The sequence below is a fragment of the Rhinichthys klamathensis genome, unplaced genomic scaffold (genome assembly GCF_029890125.1).
Source record: "Rhinichthys klamathensis goyatoka isolate OS25496 unplaced genomic scaffold, OSU_Roscu_1.1 h1tg000005l_1, whole genome shotgun sequence".
Lineage (NCBI taxonomy): Eukaryota > Metazoa > Chordata > Actinopteri > Cypriniformes > Leuciscidae > Rhinichthys > Rhinichthys klamathensis.
In genome coordinates, this window is record NW_026606558.1 from 5,875,529 (window position 1) to 5,901,065 (window position 25,537).

Consider the following 25,537-nt stretch of genomic DNA (forward strand, 5'->3'; position numbering starts at 1 on the left):
ATGTTGTTCATTGAGTGTATGTCTCTAATCTCTAAAAATCTCCAAATGCTCCACGTTAAACTGCGGTCTTCCGACCTTTTACTATCGCGTCAATTGATTTTGATTAATATGAGCGAGGGAGAGAGACCAAGACAGCGCTCATGTTGTTTGAAGACGTGAGAGTGCGCGCGCGCGGCCGGGGCTCTCTCTCTCTCTCTCTCTCTGCTCGTAACGCGCCCTGTCAAGCGCAGCAGTTATTCTAGTCTACATCACTCATCGTATAAAATGGATATGTTTAGGTTTTGGGAGTAGGATTAAGGGATCTTAATTACATTTATCTTTAAAATTAAAGTATACAGATATCCTTGTGATATGAAATATACGTAAATAGTTTACGTTTTGTAGCTGTAAAAACGTAATAATGTTACGTTTAAATGTTGCAAATACGTCCATATTATACGTTTCAGCATCCATCCAAACGTACAAAAACGTACGTTTTCTATCTTTGAAAATAACGTATAATACCTACGTATTAACAATGAGACCAGGCTGAAAAAAAAAAATACTATGGAAGTCAATGGTGCCAAAGTTCCAATCGTTCAAAATATCTTCCTTTGTGTTCAGCAGAAGAAAGAAACTCATACAGGTTTGCAACAACTTGAGGGTGAGTAAATGATGACAGAATTTTCATTTTTGGGTGGAGTATCCCTTTAAACCTGGTTTTGTCTTATGTAATATATAGCCATCAAGTGTTCTGAGCCTCTCAAGTGGGTCCCAGCTCCCACTGGTTAAACCGCCGACTTTTCCTTAACTATGCCCGAGTTTCTGGGCCATTTTTCCTGGGGCCACCTCATGAGCACATCCGACAAGAGTGTTGAAACTGCATTCAGAAAGAATAGGACATCAGCGTGAAGAAAATATCCCCAGATCGATAGCGACATGACTCCCCCCGAGGCTGTTCATGCTCGGTACAACAGAGCAACATACGTACGAAGAGCCTGACATTTACATCAGACACACAGTAAACAGGACCGGCTCCCAGAGGACCAAGGTGGGCTGATGCTCTTCTGTGAACAAAAAATACACCCCAAAAACAACGGGTGCATTACTGAATGCTCCCATTGTTGATGCGACACTCAGAAATGTCACAATGATCCCGAAGATGACTAAATAAACCTTTAAATAAAAGGTAAGGAGAATCTTTGTTGCCAAAGTGAGTTCATATTTAGTGTTGTCTTTCTAAAAGCATCCAATTATTTGGTTTGATGCTTTCCAAATGCCTTACTTACAAATTTACAGGCTTTACTGAGAGTTTAATTGGACTTATAAAAGGATAGAAAACAAAGCGAGAGGTACGTGCCTGTAAAAAGTAAAGCTGAAAAAATAACCACCCAAATTTTTTTAAATGTTATTAGACGAAATATTGCAGTTTTATCAAAAACATTTGGCTCTATCTAGTTTGCTTGGCAGGTGATAGAAGAGACATTCTGCTCCTTCATGACCTACATGACAGCTAAGGACTCACTGATGGATTTTAATATCCAAAGCAGGTTGCATTGCGAGGGAAGCTCAAACGAATGCTGTTCATGGAACATTACTTACATGGTTCATACAGCCATATATTCCACAGAGGCCTAACTTTAAAGCAGAGTGCAAATTAAAGGAAATTCATTTAGACGATATAACGTGTCGAGTTGTGGACACCGGTGAAAACACATCAGTGCAGTCAACCGAACTGCCACATTTAAGCCCTAGAAAATATCTTTAACTAGCCAGACCTTCAACAAATTCTATGATTTATATAGAGTAATCAGGTTGTTTGTGAGAAAGCTGAAAACCTGGACTCGATATCTGTCTTCCTAGCACACCATTTTAGAGTTAGGCAGCATACACTTGTGTGCTTGCTGCAAAGCAATTTCTTGGACAAAACAACAAGAGTAAATTGTGAAAAGAACTGATAACTGCAATTTTTTTGTCTGTGTGCTGTCACATGAAAAGCTGGGGAAAAAAAGATATTGCAACTTTTTCAATAAATGAAATTATTTAAGGTAATAAAATATAGGGGAAAGATGTCAAAAATATATACATGTCTTTTTTGAAGTCCTGTTGTGCAAAATGAATGTTGAGTGAAATACTGAGTGAAATATTAAGTAATAATCCAACTTACCCACCTAACAGTCATGAAATTCTGCTTCAGTGATACATTTCCGTTCTGTACGAGTTTGATATGAAACCATCAGAGTCATTTCTATTTCAGCTACGATTCAATATATCAGAGGAATAACTATGCAGTACTTTTGCTGCTCTGAAAAAAATTGAAAATAATCATTAAACATGATTCTTCTTGAGAACATAATGTATTATTGATGGTAGGGAGGACTGCGAGACGGCTTCTGTAATGGTTTCGGTTAAGTGATTTTTTAACAGTTATATCACCAGTTAGTTTGAAGCTTTGGATCAGCTAATGAACTCATGAAAATGACAAACTACAGCTTTATGGCTACAAAGTGTGGATTGGTTAACTCTTAATAGTAGAAATGCAAAAACATATAGATTGATTTATTTATTTTTTTGGTCTAAATTTTCAATGCTGTAAGTAAACCCAACAGAACACAGTTCAATCGTTTCCTGTTTGCTCGCATTCGTGCAATTGACTTATAGAATTGCGCTTCGAGGAAAATTAGCTGCCTACCTCTTGGGGAAACTGGGATTGACATTCCTATTCTACAGGGTTTAATCGGTGGCTTTCAGAGAAGTGTACCCTGTCAAGTAATTCAAGCGTTTTAGAGCCTGTGGATCTTGCAAATGTTCCCCCAACTGTTAAAGATTACAACAGGGATTCCACTCATTATTTTCCTATCAAACTCCAAACCGGAAAAATTGCTGAGCTACAGCCACTGGCCACAGAAGTCCATCACAACGGCAAGGTTAATGGCAAATCACTTTGAGGAATTGATCGTGGGGTGGATGATGGGCCATCTGAGATGGAAGAGCACTGAGGGGGACAGCCATTACTGATAGGGGCAAACACAACTCAAGAGTGGGGTGATAGAAGTTCAACTGGGCCCTCATGCAAAACATATTGAGTAGACTGACTCTGATGGTTGTTTTGGCCAATATTTCCAAGATATTGCGCTTTTATTTGACTTCCTTTAAACAAGATTCTCTCATTAATAGTGCTGCTTTTTGATAAAGGCATAAAAAGGTCACTTGGAGGTATGTTAAGCACCATACTAATTTATCTCAGGTCATTCTGTCACAGTGGAAACATCCACAGAGGGCAAATTATCAATCAGTATTAAATCACGGTGTCAGACTTTACTTCTGAAAACGGGTCAGAAGAAATCGTATCTGACTGAATATGAACCCAGGAATATTCATTGGAATTCATTACCGTCTATGGGAGAAATTTAGGCAGGAATTTAAATAGGCATTCCCTCAGTTTGTTGATGCAAGAGCATGAAGCGAGAAAATCCTCCATATTCATGCATGAACAAATCATCACATTTTAAAAACATCTTAGAAAAGCTGCTAACACTACAGTTTTAAAATATCGCCTCAATTACTTTCAGATGCGCTAAGCAAGTCTTCTGAATTATATTGAAATGGACGCGCAATGCCGGAATGATAAGTTCCCTCGAAGCCAATTAAAAGTCTGTCTAGTCTGTTTCTAATCGTTTAGGCCATTACTTAACTAATTAGATTAATTGCTCAATTTCCATTAATATATTTAAGGATGCTTTAGTCCTCTGCACAACCAAAATGTAGCCATGTTGGGCTGAATTTAAAGGCATGTATGTGATTCCCTTCCCTTAACGCGGGTAAAATATAGATGCATCACGTGTGCCACAGGATCTAAGGTCCATTATTAGCTTAGAAATATTGTATAAGGTATTATTTATTAAAACCCCAAGACTTCAGGAGCAATTTTTGCAATACTTCTCATCTCCTGAAAGAAATAGTCCAGCAAAAGTGGGCTGCCTTTGTGGAGGGACACAAACAAAGCACCGGGAAGGGGTGATTCAATGTCACTGGAGATTTCTGTGCCTGACGTCTGTCCTCTGAAAGGCTGCAGACAGAGTCAGCTTAAAATAGATGTTTCAAAACATAAAGTGCATCGTCAATGTGGGTTTAGTCACCAGGATGTGGCCCTCACGCCATGCTGTGTTTTACATAATGAGCTTAGCTCAGGGCCGGTGACGGGGGGGACCTGAATGAAAAGCCGTCCTGATGCCAAGATAAGGTCTGAACCCCTGTCATTCAGCATCCTCTGTCTTTGAGAGATGTTGATTCATTCTGCGGAGGAGAGAGCCAAGACAGGTGTGACCTTACATGCATTTCATGTGTGGATCTTAACGGGAACTGATGCAGTTTTTGCTCCCAAGGGTGAAAATGCTAGACCAGTTTAAAATACATTTCTCTCTATGGTTTGCTGGTTGTTTTGTAAGAATGACCAACCGTATGATCTTTCACGTCCCCTTTTGGCATGTTCAGTTTTTATACGTAATATTGTAATATGATTGTTGTCAAGACAGATTCAAACGTATATTTTTTTGCGTGAACACAACGGCTCGACACATCAATTATACTATTTCACTCCCTTTCCACCCTGTGGAATGAATATAAACCATTTCAATATTTGTAAAGTGTACTTGGTTACCAAAGAGACAAGAGTTAGCTTGAGATAAAAGAAAAATCAAGGTTAAATATCACTAGTGAATAGAATTCAAATCAAGATGTAATTGTCAAATAATGCAGGTATTGAGAAATGTAAAAATATTTTTTTAGGTTATAAAATGTTTGCTATGAAATGACCCTTTTAAAGTTTAACCTAAAAATGTTTTAAACGCAATTTCCACCACTGTCATTTCCCTCACATTATGCTGTTAAACACAATCCATTATGTGAGATTTCAGGTGTTTCGAAAGTGGCGTTTATATATCCAATTTTGGACATTGTTAATAGACTAAAGCGGTTTTAAGTGCTTCAATATACAGGAAAAAACGATCTCATCCTAGAAAGACTAATTGGGTATGTGTGTGCATGTGCATATGTGTTTGTGCACATTAAGTGTGTACTTTATTATATCCACCTAGTGAGATATAGTGGAATGAATGGAGATGGAGATTGACCTTCACACTGTCAACGTGTGTCAGCATGCTCCAAGAACCCAAGAACCCGAGTGAATGTAATGCAGAGAGACAAATGCATCACTCTAGCACCTGAACTAGCATGACTTTAAACCAGTCCCTGTCCAGTGTAATAAGAGGAGCTAGTTTTACCTCACCACTGTTTCTGCAGCCGTTTGAAGCTAGCGGCCTCTAGCTGAAGGGTTAGGCTTTGTCTTAAAGCGAAGCCCTTAACTTCTTATGCTGAGTTTGGTGGATTTTTGCATCTGAAGTAAAGCTGCACGATTCTGGATGAATTGAGAATCATGATTTGTTTTTTTTTGGGGGGGGGGGGGGGGTGTCATTCTGTTCAAACAGAATGACAATTCTCCCACAAACAGAATAACATGTAACTTACTGGAGGTTCTGACTTCTGACAAATGTTAGTTGCTGCAGTCTATTTAAAATGTCTAATTTGAATGAATTATATATATTTTTTTTAAAAGAAAATCAGATTCAATGACGGACTCATAAATTCTTCACTTGTCACTTGATGAATCAGCATTTCTTTTACGAATCTCTTGAATGAATGATCCAATGACAAACACATCTTTTAAATGACATTATTGCAAATGCATTTGTAGGAGTTTCCCTTCCAGACACAACATTTATGGGAGGAGAGTATTTAAATGAATCACTCATGGTGATTTACTAAGGTTTGCTCTCGTCAATTTACTGGTTGCGCCATTATTTACCGGCCTCTCAGTCTTAATTGCGCTCTCATGCTAATTTGCCCTTTTTAGTAAATCTGACCCTTAATCTGAAGTATTAGATCGTTCTTTCTTTAGTTTTTTCTTTCTTTCTTTCTTGCTTTCTTTCTGTCTTGCTTTGCTTTGCTTGCAGAAATGCTCTGTGGGATGTACTCCTGGTCTTGGGGGAGTTGTGAAATGTCTAATTATTGTCCTTGAACACAACATCTCAATTCATGGTAAACAAATTCTTCGAAAGTAAGTGCCCTTGAGGAAAAAATAACAAAAGCCCTCCTCCGCTCTGAAAATAATAACGCTTTTATCTCTTACTCTCTTGAAATGCAGGATTAAAACAGGCCACGGGCTTGGCTTAAGCATATCTGATTACATCAAAAAACATGGGCGTTTCTTTTCTTTTTTTTTTCTTTTCATTTAATGTAAGCAGTTCTTGTGAATATGCTGAGCATGTGATTTTTTTTGAAAGCTCAAAGTGTATTGATTACTACTTGTTAATGTGAAGCGCCACTGTGAATCGAGCACTGTGATCTCCTGTCAGGTTTTGATTGGTTTCAGGCAGACATTTGAACAGGTTATAGCCTACCCTTAACACACACACACACACACACACACACAGACACATCTGGTATGACAGCCTGAGTGTGAATGAACCCAAAAGGTTGGTACACTGTTAAACCCTAATGAACAGCTGTCAGATGACAGTGAATGCTTATCGGTGACACCCAGGTATTGCCCGTTTAACACACAGACCATTTTTGAATCCAATGGCCACATAATTGAGGGTACATTCAGACAGACTCATTGACTGTGGTGAGTAGAGCGTCAATTAAAATGCCTCTCAGAAGTTTCAGAGTTCAGAAGTGATCAAAATGACTTTTGAGTTTGATCAGTTTCTGAACAATTCATGCATCGAATTGCTTTGAATTTCCTTTCCAAACAGTCTCTTAATAGGACTCACCCCATCAGCATCTTGGCGCACACTCGCATACACCAAATGACAAAAGTAATTCTGCCTACAGAAGAGTATTGCCTATCTGCCACACGTCTAAATGTCAAGCCTTTACCTGTGGTTGACACCCAATTTGACCACACAGTTTTTTTTTCTATCTTTCTTAGACACCAGCAGATAACCTGAAGAGATATTCTCATTTCTACATGTGAAAGAACCTTGACACCTGCTTTGTGTGGCTCTAAGTGGTCACTGATTGTTCCCTTGACATCTTGTCCCTACAACTTTAATGGGATGTCTAGCACGTACAAGATTAGTGAAACCATTACCCCTTCCTCCAACATTCCCCCCGGTCCTGACACTAGCTTTAGTGGCGATGCCTCCACAAATATCAGCCTTTAAAAGTCTGGAGATCACTTAGAGTCACTCCTGCCAATGGCAGACCTGTCAGGTATTTCAGCTGGAACGCTGGACATGATTGTAGAGGAAGAAAGAAAGAGAGAGAATAAAAAAAAAACATCAGGTCACAATCGTTCTCCAAATCAGTTGTTCTTGTTTCGACTGATCCTTAAAGATTATCACGGATCTCATTCCCATTTCTGGTTTAGACAGTGAAAGTGAACAATAAGAGGGTACACGGCACACTGATGGTAAACAGTTAAATGTCACAATTAGCATATGTGCCATTTTTCACACTACATTTAAATAAGGCAGTTCGTTCAGTAAACTAGCGAGCTACATAACAATGCAAATAATTATCCACCCTTGGGATTGTAGATATAAAACTTTTTTGCAACGTTTGCAATGGGAACGTTGCTAAAAACAAGCATGCTATTTTTTTATATATTAGTTCCAGGATAATATAGCCGCATATGATATTAATACACATACTGTATATACACTGGTTGGGGTCATACTATTTTTAATGAGTCTCTTATGCTCATCAAAGCTGTGTTTTTGATTGAAAATACCTTAAAACAATAATATTGCGAAATATTACTACAATTTAAAACACTGTTATAATGTAATGTATTTCTCTGATGACATTTTCAGCATCATTACTCCAGTCTTCAGTGTCACACAGGGCTCTCAAGTGTCATGCATTGAGCGTGACAGTCACTCATTTCTGTCTTTTGTCACGCACTCCCGCCACACATTGTATTTCTCACGCTGAAAAACTATTTATAATATATTTAATATGCCGCAACGCCCCAAATTTCTCTGGACGCGTCGCTCTCACTATGGAACCGGCAGGAATCAAGCGCGTCTCCCCTGCAGTTCTTACTCGAGCCTGCCAATCAAAAAAAAGAAAGGGTCCACACAATAGCCAATCAGAAAATAGCACTATTGTATCTGGGTATGATTCAAGATAAGTCATGATCTCCTGTTTTAATGTTACAACAAATTCACAACTTGTTTGACACAAACAATGACAACTTGACTGCTGTTAGAGAACGTTTCCCAGATGATGGGATGTCACTCTTGCCCGTCTTTAAAACTTGAGAGCCCTGGTCACATGATCCTTCAGAAATCATTCTAATAAACGGATTTGCTGCGCAAGAAACATTTTTTTATTATTATTATCCTCCTCTTGAAAACATCTGTGCTGATGTTTGTGGTTTGTCATTGTAATTAGTCAAGTTTAGTTAGAACTATTTTATTATCATTCCTCATTAATGCTAAACTATTGCCAACTGATGGCTTTTTTAGCATTTGAGTAAGGAAAGGAAAATGAGAATAGAAAGATTTGCTATAGAAATACATTTCTCCCTCTCCCTCTCCCTCTCTTCCTCCCTCCCTTTACATAAATGTGTAGACACACTGATGCAGATGGATCAGTAGAGGTTGACTGAGGTCTGTTCAACAGCGACATCATTGGTTGGGATCAACACTTGGAATGATTCCATTTAGCAAACATTGGCAAATAAAGAGGTTGGCAGCTAATAGCACAGAGTCCGGCCCAGAGCTCCACTAAGACGGATGAGGGGTCAGAGCTGCAGAGAGACCTTTAGCAGTCTGTATAACTTAACAGACGACTGCCATTTGACTGGAACAGGACTTGCGAGGTTTCTCGCTCCTCTTGGCATGCATACATTGCGAAGATGACATGACAATTAATAATGCAGGCGGCGAGGGTTAATAATCTCTCCTCACAAAGGAACCAGGTGCAAGCCCGAGGCGAAAAGCGAACACAGTGAGCCGGCTACACTGAGAATAAATAGCCAGTACTGCCACTTCCATGAGCACATATGTGCTAAGCAGGGACGTTTGATTCCCTATTTACACTGAATTAAAGCCTTGTGAGAAAACATTGCACCTGAGACCGATTCCCCTTGGGAAGCTGAAGATTGGCATGCTAATTTAGTTCGGCTCCCTCTCCCTGCTACTGTACGTGACAATAAACAAAGTCATTCGAAACCTGATTCCCACATACACAAATAATTGCTCTTATTATCTGATACGTAATCAAAACATATTATTCCTGAGCAGAAAGGTCTTAAGTTTTCATCTGTCATTTAACAACTTCTAACCATCCGCTGAAAAGGTTTAATTAAGGAAATGACACATTTCGTTCTCGGATTTGACCCCAGTGTTTCACATAACGCTTACCTTGGGCAGCGGCTCGGTAATGAGGCGCCACACGACACGAGGAGACAAAACACTTCATTATGGGCTGCGGTGAATCATTTTTACTGCTCGTGTTCATGTGGGCTTGCAGTCTGAGAACACCTTATCACTTTTATTTAATCCAAATTGATGTAAAAGGATTGAATGCTACTTGATACTGTGCATCTTTGAAATGCAATTATGGCCCCGATGGACCAATAATAGTCTAGTCGGGGTAACATCGGCACTTATGATTATGAACTGATTTTAATACCACTCTTTCTGTTCCCTAGTGTGAAAGAAGAGAGCGAGAAAGAGCAAAAGAAAACCCATTTGGGCTTGTTTTGTAACTGATTAAAACTTGAGTTTCCGCATGTTTTTGAATCTTAGTCACACTTTAGATAAGAGTCCAATTATCCCTATTTACTAACTATTAACTACAACTTTTGCCTCAATAAACTCCTAATTACTGCTTATTATTAGTTAGCATAAGGTAGTTGTTAAGTTTAGGTATTGGGTATGATTAAGGGATGTAGAATATGGTCATGCAGAATAAGGCATTCATATGTGCTTTATAAGTACTAATATTGCCAATATTGATTTTAGAACTTGAGAATTGGATCTAAACTAAAGTGTTACCAAAGTCTCTTATGCTCACCCAGGCTGTATATATTTGATCGAAAATAAAGTAAAAAACAGTAATATTGTGAATCATTACAATTTAAAACTTTTTTTATTTTATTATATATTAAAATGTCATTCATTCCTGATGACAAAGCTGAATTGTCAGCATCATTACTCCAGTCTTCAGTGTCACATGATCCTTCAGAAATCATTCTAATATGCTGATTTAGTGCTCAAGAAACATTTCTTATTTCAGAAGAGCATTTAAACCGAAATCTTTGTGACATCATACATTTATAAATAATAAAAGTAAAAACTTACTGACCCTCAACTTATGAACTGTAGTGTATGTCTCTCAAACCTTCTAAAACATATAGGCGTCAGAATCTTCTTATTACTTTCTCCATTCAGGAAAAAAAAAACTAAAAAAACTTGACATTTCAGGAGCGGATTCGGTTATGTAGAGGTTCATTTGTCGCCTGATCGTTAAACGTTTTTTCGTCTTCTTTAATAACACAAAATGGCAAAAAAGAAAATCAAATTAAATTTCCAAGAAGGCTCATTGAACCAGGGCAGTGCTCCTAAACGCTCCACTGGAGAAAGTGTGTACACCGTGTCCCGAGCTTTTGAAAATTGCCTTTGGAGCACAGAGGCCCTGAACCATCCCACAGCGACACTTTACCCTTCCTCACACTAAACCCAAAAGGTCATTCTTTTGTCTTAGCGGGCTCTGTCAGATTGCTGTCTTTTCTCATATGTGAGAACGCTGAGACGCTGTGAGCCAGTCAATACAGGTATCTGAGGGTAATGGAAAGAGATTGATTTTTAATGTTTCACTGCCCTTTGGAATGAAACAAAGACTCTTCTCAACATATTGGTAATCCATGCGACATAATTAAAATGCGTACCCAGTGAATTAACCAGGGATACTTACTCTTGCCTAACAAGATTACGATTTTAGTCAGTTTAATATTGTAACTACGTCTCAGGTGTTCGAAAATATGAGATGAGGGCAATCATACTTGAAATTTATTTAAATTCAATCCAAATGAAGATTTTCTAGGAAGTCAAACATCACAAGTTGTGATTTGTGCACCTCCTGTGACTTTTCCCTCCTTAATGTTAGTGGAGCAATCTGTCAAGTCTGGTCAGTATGGCATATTGAGTTGTGATTTGTAGGATGAAATTGCAGCATTGCATGCTGAACTGCTTTTGGCTCAGAATGGGGCTGGATGATTTCCAAGCATCGCTCATTCTTTTTTGCTTTTTTTGCTGATTGATCACCGCTACAAACACCTTTGAATTGTGAACATATAGCATTCCAGAGGCTTTTTTCTTTAAATGAAACAGCCTTTTTCAGAGCATCAGGTTATGTAAAGCTTGCATTTGCTGCCATGACAGATTTAAAGCTAATTGTGATTCTGATAAGGAGATTATTTGGAATCTGTTAATACACTGAAAGCACAAAAATTCTGCATGGGTGAACAGGTATGTGATGAAACGTAAAACATTGCTACTAAGCAAGATTACTGATAGTATAAAAGCTCCTCTGACTAAAACTAATATTTTACATAAGTAATGTGCATTTTGTATTTCAAAACAAGTCTTTGCAGTAACTATAACGTTTTAATAAGGATTCTAATTCTATGAATGGGAAAGTCCACAACACAGCCAAAATGAAAACAACACAGAGGAACAATTTCATTGGACTCGTTTTTAGAATGATTTTTTTTCCCAGCTGATGAACGATAACAACATATACAGTCAATCAGAATCCACCCTGCTTTGACAGCCCAGTCTCATCCCAAGACGTCATATGACTGACGCTTTTAGGGTAACATCAGACGTTTTAGGGTACCCCCTACCCCAGACCTAAACCTACCCCCGTCATCTAACTGACGCTAAAGGTAAAGCGTCAGTTAGATGACGCCCTAGGATCGTCATCTAACTGACGTTAAAGGGTACCCTAAAACGTCGGATGTTGACGTATGGTCAAAAGCGTCAGTCATATGACGTCTTGGGATGAGACTGTGTTAGCTTTGAAGAGCTGGAGCATTTACACCGCAGTACGCGCTTATAATAAACAGGGGTGCGTTTCCCGAAAGCATCGTTGGTCAACTATGATCGAAATTTCCATTGAACTCTATTGGTAACGACGGAACTTGCGACCATAGTTGGCTTTGGGAAACACACCCCAAAGTGTGAATTGGCCTTTGGTGGTGGAATTATTCAATGGCTCTTTCTGCATATTACAGTAAATCAATATAGGGGTCAATATAGCGTCAATATAGTATTTTACTCAAATGACCTGGATGATACCCAGGAACTAATTCTGTTTATTTTAGTCAACTGATTCATTCATCATTAAGGAACCAAACAAGTGACTATATCCATTTGAAATTGCATACATAAAGTGTCATACATACATTAGATGTGCACTTGAGAATCTCTGTGGAAGTATCAGGTTATCCAAATGTCATTTCACCTTCTGTTTTATGAATACTATGAATTTGGATATACTACTTTTTTTAACAACTGTTGTTCGCCCTGTTATATACAGTAGTAAGGAAGCAGGCGTATTTAGACATGAGTGAGTTATTGAATCGTTCACTCAATGATTTATTCAAGAATTAAATGCACCAACTATATGTGGCTCGGAGGCGCACAGCATTTAATTCTACGTTTACTTCCTTTGGAACAGTCGTTTGGCAGAGCAAAAACAGACAAAGTAACAGGCAATGTTGTGTAATTTACTTAATATGAACTTCTTGTTCTTTATACTACATGTTCAATTGCTGATTATTCAGAGCCACAGCTCTCCTGCTCATGTAATATGGCCTAATTGTTCGCAAACTGACAATTCAAATGACTGCTGTGTACCACAATAATAGGCTTTATTTCATCTTTGATTCTAGCTTTAGGTTTAATGACATATTTGTGTTTTAAGTGCAGCCTTTCCAAACTCATTGAAGCGCACTGTGTCATCAGGCTCTTTATTATATAACATATATATGTCCACCCTAATCCTACGAGGGAAACAAAAATAACAGTGTTCGACAATGTAAAATAGAGTCACAGAGTGCTTGTCAAGGGCATAAAATATTGCATTAGGATACACCAGCTAACTGACTCACTGCATGTATCCTGCCATATATTTAGCAGTGTGCAGAGAGGTACAAAATGTGTTCCAGGTATTAAATTGGCCTAATAAAAAATAAAAAAATCCTCAAGATCCTGTGACAACAATACCAGTCTGGCTGTAATACTGGGAGCTCTAGACACTTCCAGCTGGGCATTATTAATAAGCTTAACATCCTACCAGACAAGAGAGCAGCTAGAGAGAATCATATCACATTTCTAGAGTTGGAGTCAAACACGTATGGCAAACAACCCCTGTACCTCCCAGAAAGACCTCAATTAATTTGTTATTTTAAACAGGATTTAATAGGACATGCAGGCTATGGCTGGTACATATCTAGTCACGTCTGCATGTCTAAATGAAATGCTCAATAATGCATTATGGATTATATTTCAATTTCAAGATTACGCCTGGGACAAATTATTAATGAGATATCCGGCAATTATGAGTCTACTCTAAAGCTCAATCTCAAGTCATTTCCAGCAAAGCAGAACGACGGTGATCTGAATACCAAAACAGAGACAGAAAAGAGTGCACTGGCCGCAGGTTTTCTCCAGATGTTAGCATGCTTATTGTGTAGATGAGCATTTCATTACAACTGCAATTGGGAAACAACAAAATACATGAATCGGAAATTTCACGCCCCCTTTAAACTCAGTCTCATAGAAACAGATTATATGTCCACAGTATATGACGAGCCCTAATTTTAGCTTTAACCGCACTAATGATTTTGGGCAACCGTGTTTTTCAAAGCATTCTGGCATGTTGCTTCTCTTTACAGTAAGTGCAGTGTAATCTTATCAAACTCATTTCATGTGTTTCTACTCAAATATATTCACATGTGAATTGTTTTTTGTTGCGTTTGGCATCGCACGCTGTTATCATTCAGTGGACTAATATAAACTGTATTGTGTTTGTTAAAAGCATGTAAACGGGGCTGAGGTGCCTTTTTCTGTTTATTTCCTCCCTGTGGCATTGAATTCTTTGTGCATGCGTTTGTACGAGCTGTTGCATATTTATTTGGAACTGTGGAATGGTTTTATGCAGATGAATAGGCTAGAAAGTGAGGAATTTAGATGGGCAGTTGCGTTGCCAATATAATTTTTTTTATTATTACTGTACCTTTACAGTGTTTGTCTATGGCCACAGTTATTCCTGCCAATTGCTTGCCGTCACATTTATCTGGCTCAAAGAATGACAGCGTATAAGAATTGATATTCAAGCAAATGGATATGCAAGACACCCGGCACACGGCACTAACAGGTTCGTTTAAAAGGAGTAATGCTGCGTTCCCCGCAATTTTCAATTTAGTCCTTCCCTTTTTATCTCTCTTTTCTCCTCCTTTTTGTTCTCATTCATATTTAATGCAAAATTGACATAACCACGACTTTCAAAGCATGCAGAGATTAGAGGACTTTAAATCGGACACAGCCGAACAGGACGTTTAGTGGCAGATGTTTGGTCATAATGCTCGGCAGCTGCAGGATGCATTCATCTCTGTTTCAGCACAGCAACTAAAGTATTTAAAAATGCAGTACAGAAGTTACTTATTCTCTATTGCATTTAAAAATAAACTGCATAAACTTGTGCACTTTTAGGTAAGGTACTATATGTGCATTTACTGTTTTTGAAATCGACTTCAAAGAATAATTACAAGTGTGACAGCTAATCTTTGTCTAGTTTTATGGCTACAAATTTTAAATGCTAGGTGTGTTTTAATTGGTTGGTCATATAAAACACACAGTAGTGGCCAACATTCGTTTTTTTTTTTTTTTACAAGTTCGATTAAACCATCAAAATATGAGGAAGATATTTTATATTTTTAAATATTTTAAATATGAGGCAAGAAAAAACACTAACCTTAGTTAAGGTATTTATCTGACTAAGTTATTTGGCAAAGAAATAGGTCAACTACAGCTACAGGTTTTATTTTACTATGCAAAAAATAATAATAATACATACAAAAACAAAAATCTCACAAAAGCATTAATTGACAACAACATAATCAATCAGTTATTAATAGTTCCCTTTTGTTTTTGCATGTTCATAACTTCTTTGTATGACAACCTGGCTAAAAATTGTCTGCACAATTTGGCATTATTCATTGCGTTGCATCACAAATAAAACAATTGACTTGCATATATTATAAACATACACTCACCTAAAGGATTATTAGGAACACCATACTAATACTGTGTTTGACCCCCTTTCGCCTTTAGAACTGCCTTTTCAACGTGGCATTGATTCAACAAGGTGCTGAAAGCATTCTTTAGAAATGTTGGCCCATATTGATAGGATAGCATCTTGCAGTTGATGGAGATTTGTGGGATGCACATCCAGGGCACGAAGCTCCTGTTCCACCACATCCCAAAGATGCTCTATTGGGTTGAGATCTGGTGACTGTGGGGGCCATTTTAGTACAGTGAACTCATTGTCATGTTCAAGAAACCAATTTGAAATGATTCGAGCTTTGTGACATGGTGCATTATCCTGCTGGAAGTAGCCATCATAGGATAGGTACATGGTGGCCATAAAGGGATGGACATGGTCAGAAACAATGCTCAGGTAGGCCGTGGCATTTAAACGATGCCCAATTGGCACTAAGGGGCCTAACGTGTGCCAAGAAAACATCCCCCACACCATTACACCACCACCACCAGCCTGCACAGTGGTAACAAGGCATGATGGATCCATGTTCTCATTCTGTTTTCGACAAATTTTGACTCTACCATTTGAATGTCTCAACAAAAATCGAGACTCATCAGACCAGGCAACATTTTTCCAGTCTTCAACTGTCCAATTTTGGTGAGCTCTTGCAAATTGTAGCCTCTTTTTCCTATTTGCAGTGGAGATGAGTGGTACCCGGTGGGGTCTTCAGCTGTTGTAGCCCATTCTGACATTCATTTTGGAGTTCAGGAGATTGTCTTGACCAGGACCACACCCCTAAATGCATTGAAGCAACTGCCATGTGATTGGTTGATTAGATAATTGCATTAATGAAAAAATTGAACAGGTGTTCCTAATAATCCTTTAGGTGAGTGTATATGCAATATGCTTACAAAATCGTTTAACATATTTTTAATAATTTGAATAAAGGGAAATGTCGTCAAAATTCCTAGGCCGGACATGATATATTCTCTCTCTCTCTCTCTCTCTCTCTCTCTCTCTCTCTCTCTCTCTCTCTCTCTCTCTCTCTCTCTCTCTCTCTCTCTCTCTCTCTCTCTCTCTCTCTCTCTCTCTCTCTCTCTCTCTCTCTCTCTCTCTCTCCTTATGTAAATACAATTCATAGAGTCCCTCTAATATTCAGGGTGCTACGAGTTCTTTATGGGATTATATCATTCTGAAAGCACATAAAACTGCAGGAAATGTTCAGTCCAACAGTGGCTAATGGGAGATGAGGAGGTATGGGTCCTGCCTTGTTGGCTAAAGCCCAATCACACTCCATCTGATCTTTACTTCAGCGAAGGCCTATATAGATCCATACTGAGCTGTAGCAGCAGCCTGTGCTCTGGACTTGTGAAACTCAGCACTTTCCACTTTAATGACCAGGCCTCAGCACTTCTTCATTACGGAGGAAGATCAGTTTCATATAATTCAAAGTCGAGCGCAGAAACGTACTGGGTGGGTAGGGAGGTTCTGTCTAATGAGGCTGTGTGTGCGTATGCTTGTTTCTCTGCCTGTCGTGTGCTGTTATTCAAAGCTCCCTTCATCCTGAACAATCACTTTTTCAGACAGCATCACCATTCATGTGTGCAGATTGTTTCTGGCAGATCCTTACAGCTAAGCAACTTTTCTTCAAGGAGGGTTGTGCTTTATCGTCAGCCTTCACATGGTGTGGCTTTAATCAGAATTATGCGATCGCTGGCGATGAGGAGCTGTGGAGTACAGCATGCGATTATAAGCCTGTTTGTCTGACAGGCTGATTCTCATTAGAACACGTTCTGTGGTCTCTCTCGTATGAGAGCCTGCCAAAACAGCTGTGTCAAAAGAGGTCACAGCATAATTATCAACCTGTGGTAGTAATGACCAATTTATTCCTCATATTCCCGACTCTGTGGTTATCTGTACCAGTGTGACGATGAAGCTGTTCGTATCTTGAGCCAAAGAAGGTCGATGATATTGGGAGAAAGTTATCCGGTAGCATTCCCGGTCATCTAATGTCAGCTGCTTGGCATTTATCGTAATAAGCGACGGTTTTGTTCTCTTGAACACGTGGGATGGAAACGCTGATTTATTCAAAAATGTTTTATGCAATAATCCAGTTTTGCACATCAGTTAAATTTAAGTTAAGTGCAACTTTGGATGGAAACATAGCTTTATGTGGGTCATTTATCACTGCTTTGGCACAAATGCATTCAATGTCATTCAAATCACTTCTCTCACTTAGCCACAACCACTGCCAAAACTCTGTGGACCTACAGGCCAATTATACTCTTTTCTAAAATGTTAAACTTAAGTTCAAAACTCAACATAATACAAAACTGAATAAGACATTTCTACAGTAACGCCATGTTCAAATATATTCCGAAACATTTCGATTTAGCTGAACAACTAGACGGGTGTTAGTCTTTAAATTGTATTACCATCTATACAAAAGGGGAAACTTAAGAATACTTTTGCACTGTAATGTAAACGTGTTTTTTAGTTTTCATTTACATGTTATGAGTGCCAAAGTGTGCTAGTCTTATGTAAGAATGAGTGGATTTGAGACTAGCTGACAGTTGCTTAGAAGAAGAGTTCTGTGTGAAGGGTTTTGAGAAAAGTGACACAAGTATTGAGGAAGTATTGTCCTAGAAAAGGTTATAGTATATATACTATATATGCTGTTATATACACTTATAAACTGTATATATGTCAAATGTCAAATTAAAAGTTTTAAAGTAAATCTGAAATCATTGTTTTAAAAATCATGCTTTTTTTGTCATGCTAAAGAAGTACACTTTTAATATGTTGACTACTAAAGCATGCATGCTTGATTATAATTTTAACTGTGGTGTGGTATTACATTTAAAGTTAATAAATGTTTTATTTTTAATTTTATATGTAATAAATTGCAACTTCATTTCAAAAATGTAATTACAAATACACTCACCGGCCACTTTATTAGGTACCCCATGCTAGTAACGGGTTGGACCCCCTTTTGCCTTCAGAACTGCCTCAATTCTTCGTGGCATAGATTCAACAAGGTGCTGGAAGCATTCCTCAGGGAGTTTGGTCCATATTGACATGATGGCATCACACAGTTGCCGCAGATTTGTCGGCTGCACATCCATGATGCGAATCTCCCGTTCCACCACATCCCAAAGATGCTCTATTGGGTTGAGATCTGGTGACTGTGGAGGCCATTTTAGTACAGTGAACTCATTGTCATGTTCAAGAAACCAATTTGAAATGATTAGAGCTTTGTGACATGGTGGAAGTAGCCATCAGAGGATGGGTACATGGTGGCCATAAAGGGATGGACATGGTCAGAAACAATGCTCAGGTAGGCCGTGGCATTTAAACGATGCCCAATTGGCACTAAGGGGCCTAAAGTGTGCCAGGAAAACATCCCCCACACCATTACACCACCACCACCAGCCTGCACAGTGGTAACAAGGCATGATGGTTCCATGTTCTCATTCTGTTTACGCCAAATTCTGACTCTAACATCTGAATGTCTCAACAGAAATCGAGACTCATCAGACCAGGCAACATTTTTCCAGTCTTTAACTGTTCAATTTTGGTGAGCTCTTGCAAATTGTAGCCTCTTTTTCCTATTTGTAGTGGAGATGAGTGGTACCCGGTGGAGTCTTCTGCTGTTGTAGCCCATCCGCCTCAAGGTTGTGCGTGTTGTGGCTTCACAAATGCTTTGCTGCATACCTCGGTTGTAACGAGTGGTTATTTCAGTCACTGTTGCCCTTCTATCAGCTCGAACCAGTCTGGCCATTCTCCTCTGACCTCTGGCATCAACAAGGCATTTCCGCCCACAGAACTGCCGCTCACTGGATGTTTTTTTATTTTTCGGACCATTCTCTGTAAACCCTAGAGATGGTTGTGCGTGAAAATCCCAGTAGATTAGCAGTTTCTGAAATACTCAGACCAGCCCTTCTGGCACCAACAATCATGCCACGTTCAAAGTCACTCAAATCAACTTTCTTCCCCATACTGATGCTCGGTTTGAACTGCAGGAGATTGTCTTGACCATGTCTACATGCCTAAATGCACTGAGTTGCCGCCATGTGATTGGCTGCTTAGAAATTAAGTGTTAACGAACAGTTGGACAGGTGTACCTAATAAAGTGGCCGGTGAGTGTATATTGAAATACATTGGGGATTCATGTGCATTATTTTAACGTTGTTTAGTTTTTATTCGCGCTAATTCAGCATTAGTAACTTAATTTTCGCGGCATCAGTCGCGCGCTCACTGTGACTCACTCTCCCGTTCATTTAATTATTTTACTTGTGAATTCAGTGAATTGCTAACTGGAGACTTGCTCCGACCAGGAGTGCGTTTTCCGAAAGCATCGTTATCCAACTATGATCGCAATTTCCATTGAACTCTATTGGTAACGACGGAACTTGCGACCATAGTTGGCTTTGGGAAACGCACCCCTGATCATCTGAATTAGTGAGATGTTGACTCGAGAACAGATGCAGTCAAATCAGTCCAATTCACAAATGAATCTTTCAGTGTTATTTGCGAACCAATTTAACAGGTTAATTGAAAATAATCAACTTGTTCACGAATCGGACATTGCTATCATGTGTAGGAGCGGGTGACTGTTTCTTCAGTTCAAAATAACAAGGAACGACATGTTTTTATGAAATGTAGAGGAGTAATAAGTTATATTACGCTCTGGAATGTAATGAAGTGATAGTAAAAGTTTCTGTCCACCATGTAACGGAAGTGAAACTGCTTCTTGAACGAGAAGAAATGTAGGGTGGGACTTGATTTTGTCTTTGGGGAATTGATTGGATCGTTGGATGGTTGTGGTTTGCTATTGGTTGATCTAATGTGAGTGACAGGTTGTCCCGCCCTCATGCCAGTAAACACATCATCAGAGAAGAAAACAGATGCTACAAGAGTTATTTTGATCAAAGATTACGAGGGCACATGCATTTTATAAATGATAGTGATGTGCACAGATAAACACCATAACATACTATCTTTGGTTGAATGGCCGTCAATGAATAAAGATGCTTCTTGCTGCCAGATTGTATAGCTGCACCATTTATCAGTGGGGCTAACTGGGTCACACTAACCAGCCAAACCTTGACCCCTTTGAGCCAGACTCTATTATTGACCTCTCAGTGGTCTGCCCTAGATGAGTCCAGCTCCATTGAAATCTAGTAGAGGGAGCGTGATGTTTTTTCTATCTCTATCTGTCTCTTCCAGCCCACACCCTTGATCAGTTTCACAGACATCACACTGTGGGAGTTTTATAAGCATGATGCCTTCCAGCATGATTTATTTATTTCACAGGTGTTGCTTTCCTATCATGGAGATTAGTATGACTGTGCTTTGGTTTCCCTGACATATAAAGGTTCAGCTACAGCAGCTCAGGATGCTTTGGCAAAGAACCCTTTGTTGAAAGCATTTGACTGTACTCTACATAACTTATTTATGATTTGTATTTGGGACAGAGACAAAAGAAAATCCTGGCACATATTTATTTCTTTTTTGTGCTATGCACAGCTGCGTCTGTCTTTTTGGGTTGGCAAAGTGTTGAAATTCTAACAGAGAAGTTCAGTATAAATATATATATATGTGTGTGTATTTATGTGGGTGAGGCTGGTTGTTTTGTAGCTTAGCGTTCCAGGGGATTGAGTTTTGACTGGTTAGTAATGGGCCCTGCTGGGAAATATTGACATATTTAATGTAATTCAATTGCATTTTATATCGTTCCAAGTAAGTTTTTTTTTTAAATAAGAAATTCATACCTTTATTCCGCAAGGATGCATTAAATTGATAAAAAAAATCAGTTTTTTTTAATAAATGCTGTTTTTTTTACTCTTTTAAAAAAAAAATTATCCAAAAATCCTGAAAAAAGTATCATGATATATCTAACAATGAACAATACTTCTACAGCATTTATTATTGGTAGTTTCACCATTTGCTAATACATTATTAAAATCCAAAGTTGTATCTGTTAACATTAGTAAATGCACCATGAACTAACATGAACATGAATACTTGTATTAACTTACATTAAATATAATTACATTACATATAAAATGCTATTGAATAAAGGCATTATCTAATCTAATTAACAAAGGTTAAAGGTGTTGTATATAATTTTTTTACTGTGCTGAAGCATAAAAATACCATCATATGATTGCAGAGATTTAGGAAACAGGCTATGTTCACATACTTGTTCCTTTGAAAAACAGTGCAACAGCCAGTGATTCTACTTTGGAATGCGTGTTCCGTGTCAGAATGTCTGTTTTTGTTTTGGTCTGTATGATCCCGCCCACTGCCAATTTACCCAATAGTATTTCGATACCCCGGGTTGCCAGTTGGCGTAAAACACAGCGTATGGCAGTCATGGAAGCCAGCAAATGAATTGGGTCAGAGAATCTACTCAACCTAAAGAGCCTCGACATCCATCTAAAAGTCTCTATGAACGGGAGCATATTAAAACGTGGGTAAATCAACTTGCAGTGTGTAAATCTGCTCGCCTTCCATTGCCAATTGCGCTCCTGTTTCGTGTCCTCAATGTGGCAACCCGCACCTGTGAGGTGGAGTGGGGAAATATTTTGCCTCTCAATATTTTGAATGTGGACTGCAGTACCCATTTCAACCAGTAGCTATCAATATTACATTCTGCACCTTTAATAATTGCCGTAAAAAGATATTGCTCATTGTTTGTTAATGCATTAATTAACGTTAACAAATTAGACCTTACTGTAATGTGTTACTGATAGGCTTTTAAAACATAAAACATTTGTATATTTTTCTCTGTCTGCTACCTTAGACGTCACGAAATCCTTAAACAGACCCTGACGTGACTTTGAGGCGAGGTCACAAGTTCTTTTTCAGGGTTTTCGTGATGAACTATTGGATGTTTTCTTGAGTTCATCATCCACTCACAATGGCTTGAAATCCCCCAGGCCGCTGTAACCTGCCGTGCAGAATGAATTTGCCAGGCATGCCGTAGATTTAAAGAAGTCATCTTTCTATTTCTTTTCTCTTCCTGTAGCTATGAGGGGCTGGAGAAGAAGCTGAAGGAGGTTTTCACAGAGAGGACAGGAATTTTACGACAACTCTCCAAAACATCAAAGGAGCTGGACAGCATCAAGGGGAACCTGCAGGTAACACTCTCCGGCCTGCACTGTGTGCTCGCGGGAAACTTAAAGGGATTTGTGTTCCTTTCAAAATGTAAATAATCCATATGAGTGCATCTTTGTTACATGATTTAATGCTTGCAGATGGAGGAAGATTTTTCTTCAGTGAGAGAGGCGTCTCATTTAATTTTCTAACTCTCTGTGGCTGCTCAAGGTTTTGCACTAGCTGTAATGCTACTCAGATCTTTCTGCTTTTATCATGTGTTGCTTTTGCATTTTATGTTTTCTTGATATTTTAACTCAATGCCTTTATGAGGTGTAAACATTTTCTACTATACCTTAAAGAAGTATTGAAATATTAGTATTGACAAATAAGTTTGTCTCTTTGTTTCTCCTTTTTTAACATATTTTTGTGTTCTTGTGAATATTTCTGACTTTGCAAAGGCTTAAAACAAAAAAGAACATAACATTTCATTGAAAAACATACACTATCTTCTAGTTTCTAGTAGATAAAAGGGTAACACTTTACAAAAAGATTCAATTAGTTAGCATTGCATTAATGCAGTATTAAATGCATTAAGTATAAACAACATTTTCTGCATTTATTGTTATAGATTAATATGAATTTATGAATATAATATTGATTTATTGTTATTTCATGATTGTTTTAAAATATAAGTGCATTTTGGAGAGAAAAAAACAGAATCTTTAACAATAACTGTATAATGTTTTTGCTGAAATGCATGCTGGGAACCTTTTAACAAAACCTCAAAATTAATTAGTTAATTGGTTAGTCAGTCAGTCAGTCAGTTTTTGGCTATATTTGAGGAAATATTAATATGTTTTTATGACTTTGTAGTATTTGTGTCCCAAAAAAGATTGTTCTCAGCCTCAATTTTAAAAGGGTAGTTCACCCAAAAATGTTAATTCTGTCCTTTACTCACCGTCACATCGTTCCAAACCTCTTTCTTTCTCCTGTGGATCACAAAAGAGGATTTTTTTTATTTATTTTTTTTACCATGCAGTGGAAGTTTGGTAACTGTTTGGTTTGGTCAAAATATCTTTTTTATTCCGCAGAAGAAAGAAAGTCAGAAATGACATGAGCAAATTTTCATTTGTTGGTGCACTGTCCCACATATTCACAACCTACAAATAAGGCTTGTTTCTTGTACATTGCGATGTTAGCTAGCCCAAGATGGGTAAACTTGCAGGCTGAACTAATAATTGCAAATGAAAGCACCCTATTACATGCGATTGCATGAGCGATCTCTCAGAAAATCACTGAGAGCAGAATTATCTGTTGGATTTTGTACTGTGGACAGGACACAAGAAACCACTAAACCAATACACAAAACACATAGTAATTTTTAAAATACATTAAAGTACAACCAATAGTCAGCCGCTATAAAAAACTGAGCTGCATTAGTAAGCCTGGCGAGCAGACATGTAAAGCAGTGCTGGCGCATATGGAGACAGATTAGCCACAAAGAGAATGCATTATTCCAGGCATCTGAGCCAGTCAATCAAATACTTGATTGTCTTGTCCAATGGCAGTCAACCAGGCACTGGTGCCTGAGAAGGAAAAAAACATGCGCTCCAAATGCATTCAATCTAATTCATAGAGTGATTTATTGTTCTGCTGAAGTGCTTGGAGCGTTAATGGATGAGGACAATAACGGTGTAAATAAAACTGCATAGTTTGAAAGAGCTTTTTTTAATATATGTATATATTTAAAAATATATCCATCACTGGAATGGATCATCATGATGATTTTGATGCAGTTGTGTTTCTGTATGATCTGTTCATTTGAGATTCAGTGTGTCACTCTTTCCTGCGATTCCTGCATGTGAATGCATTGCGAGTATATGTGTAATGGTTCTGTTGGGATGTTATGTGGTGTTGGGTATGCAAGAGTCGCAGAACCTCAAGGGCCCGACTGCTGAATCCCTGGCCCTGCGCCGAACTGCTAGATCCCTTGAGTTTAAGGCCGGGATCTCCAGTGGATTTGTACAACCATGATCAACTTTGACCTTTTTAGTGTGATCAATTATGTATATGTGACCGGTTAACCTTTTTGTTGAGCAGATTTACTGTCCATACTGTTTATTTTTATAATGGGATCTCCCCAGAGTGCTGCTCATCATCATTAAACTTCGCCTGATGGAGCCTGTAGTCTTGGCAGGGGTTTGTGTGTTTGTGCCGGCACATTCCTGCCAGCTTGGCCTGAAAAGACACTGCGATGCCAATCTCAATACAACTCAACAGCTGCACAGATGGTCTTCCCCTGACAAAGCTTTGCTGCTGTTAGTTTCTGGAAACACGGAGGAGTCCGAGCGGGGCGACAGAGCAATAGTGATGACCGATGTGTTTCATGCCAAAGAATGTCAAGTGGAGTGATGTTGTCTAAGTGCTGCTGCCCCGTGATCAGTGTTGGGACTGACGAGTTATATAGGAATGTAATTATGTTTCTAGAAGATGATCAATGATTGCATCTTTTTTGTGGGATATTCTTTAGGGGTCTCAAACTCAAATTAACTGGGGGCCGCTAGAGGTAGAGTCGGGGTCAGGCTGGGCCGCATCAAGTATTCCACAAAAAAATAGTATTCAAGTATTCCAACAAAGGAGCACAACTGATCCAATCTTCTCAATATTTATTAACGTTTCTTCTGAACTGTTCCTCTGAATTTGAACATTCCTTTCTGTACATGATTGGTTCTTCATGAGCTGTCCTTCTGACAGTTGAAGTTCATTTTACAAACTTTCTTTGTCTATAACACATATTTGTGATATTTATATTTGCTTATGTCCTTTTTATTTTCTTTATACAACACATTAATGATATTGAATGTTTTTTTTGGAAGGCACATTTCCTTTTATTATACTTAGAAAAACAATTATTGCTTTTGAAATACAAATATTTGCAGTCATGTCTGCCCGTCTTATTGAATTCTTTGTATAGTGTCTCAAATTACTGACTGCACAAATCAAAGCAAACCTTCTTATGAACCTGTTGGACACATATTACAAGCTCAAAGTGATTATTCTCACATTGTTTTAGAGCAGGGTCTCTCTCCAACACGTCGCTCGCGAGCTACCA

General features: G+C 38.5%; 1 protein-coding gene across 1 annotated transcript in view; it reads left to right on the top strand.

Moving 5' to 3' along the window:
- The window catches only part of luzp2 (leucine zipper protein 2), a 129,104-nt gene that overhangs the window by 60,418 nt on the left and 43,149 nt on the right, over window positions 1–25,537 (top strand). The window contains exon 2 of the mRNA XM_056256194.1: window positions 22,355–22,466. Coding sequence (XP_056112169.1) covers window positions 22,355–22,466 — 112 coding nt within the window. The remainder of the gene's footprint in view (window positions 1–22,354; window positions 22,467–25,537) is intronic.